Below are 8,322 nucleotides of genomic sequence, written 5' to 3'. Positions count from 1 at the left end.
TATATTAGGTCCTTACATATGAAATTGGCGTTTTGTCGAACTGGCCACTTTGATCTCAAATATTACCTTTATGGTTAGGAATTCCAAATTCAAATTCATACAGCTATTTACTCATGCATTTGTGTTTCAAACCCCCTAATTCATTTGTTTTTTCTTCTTTTGTTTTTTTCTTTGTGTCACTCTGTTTACAAAATGGAAAACTTGAAATATCTCGTTATTTACGAGTATGAGTTCCACCGTGGCACCAGTGCTGCAGAAACGGCTCGAAGGATTAATGATGTGTATGGTGACGGTGTCGCAGAAGAAAACACAGTGCGTTTTTGGTTCCAACGTTTTCGTTCTGGAAATTTCGACCTGCAGAACAAGCCTCGTGGACGGCCGGAGACCAAAGTTGATAATGAAGAATTGAAGGCTATTGTGGAAGCGGATCCATCGCAAACCACGTCCGAGTTAGCTGCAGGCTCCGGTGTTAGTGATAAAACTATTCTAATCCACTTGAAGCAAATTGGGAAGGTGAAAAAGCTTGAAAGGTGGGTACCTCATGAATTGAGTGAAGCAAACCGACAAACGCGCGTCGACTGCTGCGTTACGTTACTCAACCGGCACAATAATGAAGGAATTTTAAATCGAATCATTACCTGTGATGAAAAGTGGATCCTCTACGATAATCGGAAGCGCTCATCGCAATGGCTGAACCCTGGCGAACCAGCCAAATCCTGCCCTAAGCGAAAATTGACAAAAAAATAGTTGTTTGTAAGTGTTTGGTGGACTAGTGCCGGTGTCGTTCACTACAGCTTTCTTAAATCTGGCCAGACGATTACGGCAGATATCTATTGTCAGCAACTGCAAACCATGATGGAAAAGCTAGCTGCTAAACAATCGAGGCTGGTCAATCGCTCTAGGCCACTGCTGCTTCAGGACAACGCTAAACCACACACTACACAACAGACGGCTACCAAATTAGAGGAGCTTCAATTAGAATGTCTTAGACATCTACCGTACTCTCCGGACCTTGCTCCAACAGATCACCATTTTTTTCGCAATTTGGATAACTACTTGCAAGGAAAAAATTCAACTCCGATGGGGCAGTCCAAACCGCCTTCAAAGATTTTATTGATTCCCGCCCGAATGGTTTTTTTAGTAAGAGGATCAATGAACTACCTATGAGATGGCAAAAGTGCATACATAGCAATGGTACATACTTTGATTAATTTAATATATTTCATTTAAAAAAACCGGCCAAGTGCGAGTCGGGCTCGCGCACAAAGGGTTCCGTAGCACAGTTAAATCAACCTATCTCAAAAACTATAAGAGATACTTTGATCAAACCAAAAATCGTTGAAAGAGTTAATTAGCATGCATCACCTCTATTTTTTTTAGAATTTTATACCCCGTAGTTATAAAAATAGAGGGGGGGGGACATACTTTTTACGACTTTGAGAGCTGATATCTCAAAAACCGTTCACTTTAAGAAAAATGTTTTTTAGAAAACTTTATATCATTTTAAAAGACCTTTCCATTGATACCCCACACGGGTATGTACATCGAAAAAAAAAATTTCATCCCTCAGTTACATGTATGGGGGGCCCCACCCCCAATTCTTTTTTTTACTATTTAGTGTCATATTTTTGTAGCGGTTCATACAACACATATTCCCATCAAATTTCATCACTGTAGTACTTATAGTTTCCGAGTAAATCGGCTGTGACAGACGGACAGACGGACATGACGAAACTATAAGGGTTCCGTTTTTGCCATTTTGGCTACGGAACCCTAAAAAACGACTTTATGTTCCTCCTATAGAAAACGCCAATTTCATATGTAAGGACCTAATATATTAGATAATATATAAACACAACTTTCTTCTATCCTAGTTTATCCATTCACTCACTTCGCCTGAAAGGAAACCACCTCATTCGTCCGTTTTCCTTTCAGGCGAACGTAAAGGAGTGAGGCAGCTAAAACGTCCAACCACACGCAAAACCCCCGAAGACATAGATCCAGACATCGGGCAGTGGTCTAAAAAGACGCTCTCCACCAAACAACAACGGGACACAACGATAAAGAATGTATTACATGTACTGTTGAAGTCAAATGTTATGCCATTTCGGTGGCTCAAAAGCGCATACAGATGCTTCTATTGCTACGACATCTTCCAAGAACCAGCGGACCTCAAACTTCACCAAGTAGCTCACGACAACGACGAAATAAAAGTGAAAGCAATGAACAACTATTGGGAACCAGTGGTCTACGTGGACACGTCAAATTTAGCGTGTAAACTATGCGACGAAAACATAAAAGATCTTTACGACTTGATTGATCATTTAGTGGCGAAGCACGCAGTAGTTTATAATAAAGATGTCGGCATTAATATAACGGCATTTAGGCTTGAAAACACGTCAGTGACTTGTTTGGTCTGCATGGCCAATTTTAGAACATTCGGCCATCTTTTGATGCACACGAACAAACAACATAAAGGCGCGTCGACAATTCTATGCGATTTATGCGGACAACATTTCAAAGGAGAAAACCTCTTAAGGACGCACGTGAAATCTGCTCACGAGAATACGCAGCTTCTGTGTACTGAATGCGGAGATAAATTCGAGTCGAAGTCGAAACTTTTAACCCACGAACGGCATAATCACGACAAGAAATTCAAATGTCTCGTTTGCCCGGAGCTTTTCAAGACACACTACAAGCGCTCCCAACACATGGCGGCCTCACATAAGAACAGAAGTGAGGTTAAATGCATGTATTGCCCGAAAACATTCGTTTTTCGAAGCAACATGACCACGCATGTCCGGGACTCGCATCTCAAAGAGAGAAACCATATTTGCAGCGTGTGCGGATGGAGGTCCTTCTCAAGCAATCGATTAAAGAACCACATGTACAAACACAGTGGAGAGAAGAACTTTAAGTGTGAAGTGTGCGATAAAGCTTTTACTACGAAGAAGATTATGAGGGCGCATTTTGGGAGGATACATAAGAATAAACAAAGTTTTGGGGAAGCTGTGGCGTATTCTGCTTGTTGATGTTATGTGGAGGTATACTTGATTAACTATACAGAACTACGAATTTATTTTAATACATAATTTAATCATTATGATCAAAACAACAACATACTTATCATGTAAAAGTAAACATATTTTCTTACTAACTAAGCCTGAATAAGTATAATGAAATAAATAAGCTACCGTACTGACAGATACTTCTCAACATTAATTTAACCCACGATGAGTATAACCAGATGTAGCATTAAACATTACACAGGAATCACTCTAGTAAAATCCACTCGCAACTTATCGTCCATACAAATCCAGGTACTGACATGTTATATTTGGATGACATTACATTACGGTGGCCCGGAGACCGAACGACTTGATAACAGAAAAATAAACAGTATTTATCTCATCGTTACAGGACAAAGCGAAGACCCTACGGAGCTACCGTATGACAAACAAGCGGAAAGGGTGCGGGCTAACTTGAGCACCCTGATATACGCCACAAATGTTACACCGTTCAAATGGTTCGGAAATAACTACAAGTGTTTCTTTTGCGATTCCACCTTCATAAAAGTGGACGATTTGAAAGACCACACTAGGGTTGACCATGAAGGGTTTTACACTGACAGCATCCTGAAGAGTGCCGTCACAAGAAAGTATCAAATCAAACTCGATATTGCTGGGCTTAAGTGCAAACTGTGCCAGGAAGAACTGGACAATATTAGCACCTGCGTAGAGCACATAGTTAAAAAACACCAGTTGAATTATAATCACGGATTGGACAACCATTTTGTTTATTTCAAACTCAGTGATGGCGATTTAAAATGCATTTATTGCGAGAAGGTTTTCGGTTGCTTCGGGCCTCTGTGCAAGCATGTGCAGGCGGAACATTCTTCAGGAAACATTATATGTGAAACCTGCGGTCGTAACTTCGTATTCATTGCCGGTCTCAAGAAGCACATAGAGAACAAACACAACAAACGGGCGAAATACGAGTGTAAAATATGCGGAAAGAAATTCTACAACTTGAGTAACAAGCGAAACCATGAGGCAGTGAACCACGGCACCTACACCTACAGCTGTGAAACGTGCGGGGATAAATTCTCGAGCATATACAAGTTGAAACTCCATAAGATGAAAACGCACGAGACTGCTTCGTACGAATGCGATCTTTGTCCGATGAAGTTTATCTGGAAGAACCATTACATGAAGCATAGGAACCAGGTTCATTTGAACATCAGGGTCGTGTGTCAGGTGTGCGGAGAACACTTTCACAAGAATTACTTGAAAACGCACATGGTGACACACACGACGGAACGCCCGTTCGAGTGTGAAGTGTGTAAGAAAACATTTGCGCGGAAAAAGACGCTGACTGTGCATGCGCGGACGCATACTAAAAAGGGACATGGTTATGATGAGTGAATGTATTTATTTTATTATTGTTAGGAAATATAGAGCAGTGAAAATACATAAATAAATATTTCTCATATTTTTTCAATAAAGTTTCCATTAATATGTTAAGATAATTAGGTTTTAAAATCTACAATAGATGTGTAAAATAAAATGAGATTAAAAAATAAACAACAGGCATTAAAATGAAGGTTTTCTTTTCATTTACTACACAGATTACAATATAATAAATTAAGGCTACCTACTAACAATTACGTATAGATAAAGTATTTTTAGGTAGGTATAATAATAAATATTTCAAAGTTACCAAAGCAAGAGTCTAAATAGATTATATACTTAATTTAAATACCTCTGCCTATGTTTCATTTCAATTAAATTAACGTACCTACCAAACATCTATTTTGAATATTACGAGTACTTCGCTTGTTTATAGGCTCTAGTTGTATCGTGATTAAAACAATATACCATCTAGAAATCAAATAAGAACATCTTAAATTTAGTTTCTCACTATGGAAAAGCGAAAAAGAGGAAGTCACTTTTTCTTTAATTTCAGGATCAAGTCAAGATGACGAGCGAAGCGAAGAGCGAAAGCGGAGAAGAGAAATGGTAAAAAAGATACTTCACCATCTTCTACAATATTCCACAGTTGTGCCGTTCAAATGGAACCATTCCTACATGTGCTTCTACTGCGGCATCAAACTGAACGACTGCCAAACCCTCAACAGTCACACCAAAAAAGAACATGAGGACGCGAAACTAAACAACGTACTAAAGAACTTGCCTCTGAATAGGGCTGTCAAGTTGGATGTCTCAGAAATCAAGTGTAAACTTTGCTTCAAATCTTTTGATTCGCTTGAGGAACTGCTAAAACACTGCTCTGAAGATTACGGCGTTAAATATGACACGGATGTGATTGATTTCCTCGCCCCGTACAGACTTTCCGATGACGGCATGAACTGTTTACAATGTGACGCAAAGTTCCAATACTTTGGGCCTCTACTCAAACATGTCCACAAAACACATAAAAAGAAAAAACTACGTCGCTTGTGTGAAGTGTGCGGCAAAGGTTTCGTTAATCCACTCAATTTGGGAATTCATGTTTTATCGGCTCATCAAGAAAAGCATTCTTGTGAGCAGTGCGATAAGTCGTTTCAGAGCTATAACTTACTGAAACAACACATGAGGGACACTCATAATAATGACGCCCTGAAGTGTGAGAAGTGCGGTCACGGATTCGCGAGCCAATACCGGTTGAAGCGACACCTAGCGCTGACCCACGACCTGAAAGAGTTTCAATACAAGTGCGATGTGTGCTCAAAAATATACACGACCATAAGCAAGCTCCGCATACACAAACGGAGGATTCATTTGAATGAAAAGAATGTTTCTTGTCAGATTTGCGGGTTGAGCTTCTTCGACAGTGATCATTTGAAACGGCATATGGTGAAACACAGTGACGCGAGGCCGTTTGAGTGTGATTTCTGCAAGAAAACATTTCAGAGGAGGAAAACTTTGGACTTACATCGACGGATACATACGAATGATAAGCGCTATGCGTGCAAGGAGTGCGGCAGGGCGTTCATTCAGGTCACTAGTTTGAAGCTACATATAAGAGTTCATCATTCGGAGGATAAGCCGTGATTTAGAATGAATACAGCTTCGAAATTAAATAAATAAATAAGTTGGTACACTTGTCCAAAATTAATAATGCACATGCAGATCTTCACACCCGAATCATTAAATCGTAAGAGCCTTAAAAAAACATTTGCATTTTGCACCTTATTCGAAAGAAATTGGAGAGAATTATCAATTTTGGAGCACTGTACTGTAAGGTGCAATCTGTATATTATGTCTGTGTAGGTTCTTATCTAGTAAAGAAGTATAGTAAATACTTAATTTCACTAAGCCTGAATTATTATCATTATTTAATTCTTTGTTGTACAAATATTACAAATAAAAGTACAAAGGGTGGACTTAATGCTAAAAGCATTTTCTGCCAGTCAACCCGCAGGTGAATTCATAAGTGTAAGTAATAAGCTCCCGTGTTGATAGATAATTCTCGAAAAGACACATCATCATCACAACCCAACACGTCCCCACTGCTGGGGCACGGGTCTCCTTTTTCAATATAATAATAATAGCTAGCTTGTGCTGAGAGAGTTGTCGGGTAAGTGGGCAGACTGTCAGATGTTTTCAAGCTGCCCGAAGGCCTCTGACTAGGCTTAACGACTGCTGCCGAAGCAGCAACCGGGACCCACGGCATAAAGTGCCGACCGAAGCACGGAAGCGTCCAGAAAACTATCAGCAAAAGATACTCATCATCATCAGCCTATAGCAGTCCACTACTGGACGTAGGCCTCTCCCAAAGCACAACACTGGATGCGATTATAGCTTTCCGAGCTTTCAGAGTGAGTAAGTTGTGTTTTTATCATCTAAAACTACAAGGTAATATTAACTTACCTGAGTAAGCAGGTACCTACCTACTTTCATGGCTATTAACGTCTGCATACTCAGCATTATACGCAATGGAGTAAGTACCACATTAGGTCAAATCTTGACTCATTCAAGTAAAAAATATGTTTAAATGAGAACACATGCAATATTCACTAAAATGTATGAAGGTTTTATTTTCATATCACAACACAATACAAATGAATAAATTAAGGATACAATTACGTATGAAGTCTTTTTGAGTAGGTTCTATTCTATTCTATTCTATTCTATTCTATTCTCTGTGGGGGTGTAAGTACCTGCACCTGGCTCTCTCGAGTGGAACCTTTGTGCATATCCCCAAGGTCTAAACTGCCTTCCTAAGCATGGACCATCTCCCACCACGCTGGTCCACTGCGGGTTGGTGGGTTCACATATCTAGATTTGCTAAATCTAGATATGCAGGTTTCCTCACGATGTTTTCCTTCACCGTAAGAGCGATGGTATACATTGTACTTAAATTCAAAGAACTCATTGGTACATGTCAGCGCCGGGATTCGAACCCGCATCTCTTGCGTGAGAAGCGGGCGCTTACCCGACTGAGCTACCACCGCTCCTTTTGAGTAGGTATTTAAGTATATTAAATATTTAAATTCACCAAAGTGAGAGTCAAATTAAAGGTAGATTCAAATAAATTATTTCTACGTCTATTGAATATCACAAGCATGTACTGTACATTCGTTACTAATAGGCCTTAGATTAACAATATACATACGGTTAAATAGTTAAAAAATGCGGACAGATTTTTGCTTTGTTTTTGTATATATGACACGCCATCTTGTTCGTACATCGTTAATCTATGGCTATATACAGGGTGTTGTTATACATGCTGCACATGTAGGTTTCGGCTTAGTATACCCTTTTTACAACACCCTGTATAACTAATGAGGAATCAAATAAATCATGTATCTATGTACTGAAGAATACCATCACCAGTGTCTGTTTTTTAAATCTCACATGCTAAATTGACAGATTCAGTACCCGTATCACGAAAATTCGAGCTAACGAATAGAATCGAATGCGAGTGTGACTATTGTCAACTTGACACCACTTTCGAACACGTTTTACCTTTCGAATGAGTTTCGAAAAGAATGACCACAGAGTACATAATATTATTCTGACAATGACCTATGGAATGATAGCTGTCAAACTTTCGCAAATCTATACACCGCCATTTTGTTGTTGACAGGTTGATAGCACTTTCGAATAGACTATCGAATAGAATGTGCTGCGTTTTTTCCGGATCGCTCTACTGAACGGTTCATCAACAGTCGATTGTCCCGCCGATAGAACGATACGTCACTTAATCGCGGGAGAGTCGACTATTGATGAACCGTTAAGAATCTGTCAATTTAGTATCTGAGATTAAAATACAGACTTTACCTCTATTGCAACGCGATAAGAGGGAAGTGTCCGACAG

The 8,322-nt window shown here is 39.6% G+C and overlaps 1 protein-coding gene and 1 long non-coding RNA gene across 2 annotated transcripts; both read left to right on the top strand.

The window, feature by feature from the left end:
* Positions 1–2,099: 2,099 nt before the first annotated feature.
* On the top strand, positions 2,100–6,053 carry LOC125490463 (zinc finger protein 729-like). Its single transcript, XM_048629709.1, has 3 exons — positions 2,100–2,736; positions 3,421–4,341; positions 5,059–6,053. Exons 1-3 carry the CDS (start codon positions 2,100–2,102, stop codon positions 6,051–6,053), a joined length of 2,553 nt encoding a protein of 850 aa, XP_048485666.1.
* A 710-nt stretch (positions 6,054–6,763) lies between these two features.
* On the top strand, positions 6,764–7,628 carry LOC125490492. Its single transcript, XR_007267699.1, has 2 exons — positions 6,764–7,109; positions 7,470–7,628. It is a non-coding gene; the product is annotated as an uncharacterized LOC125490492 (long non-coding RNA).
* The last annotated feature ends 694 nt before the right edge of the window (positions 7,629–8,322 follow it).

Source organism: Plutella xylostella, chromosome 24 (genome assembly GCF_932276165.1).
Source record: "Plutella xylostella chromosome 24, ilPluXylo3.1, whole genome shotgun sequence".
NCBI lineage: Eukaryota > Metazoa > Arthropoda > Insecta > Lepidoptera > Plutellidae > Plutella > Plutella xylostella.
This window is presented reverse-complemented; position numbering and strand designations above follow the sequence as displayed.

Coding starts and splice junctions, on each gene's coding strand:
- LOC125490463 (XM_048629709.1), top strand. CDS start 2,100: ATGCCATTTCGGTGGCTCAAAAGCGCATACAGATGCTTCTATTGCTAC. Junction 2,737..3,420: donor GGCCTCACATAAGAACAGAA/GTGAGGTTAAAT, acceptor TCATCGTTACAG/GACAAAGCGAAGACCCTACG. Junction 4,342..5,058: donor CCCGTTCGAGTGTGAAGTGT/GTAAGAAAACAT, acceptor AATATTCCACAG/TTGTGCCGTTCAAATGGAAC.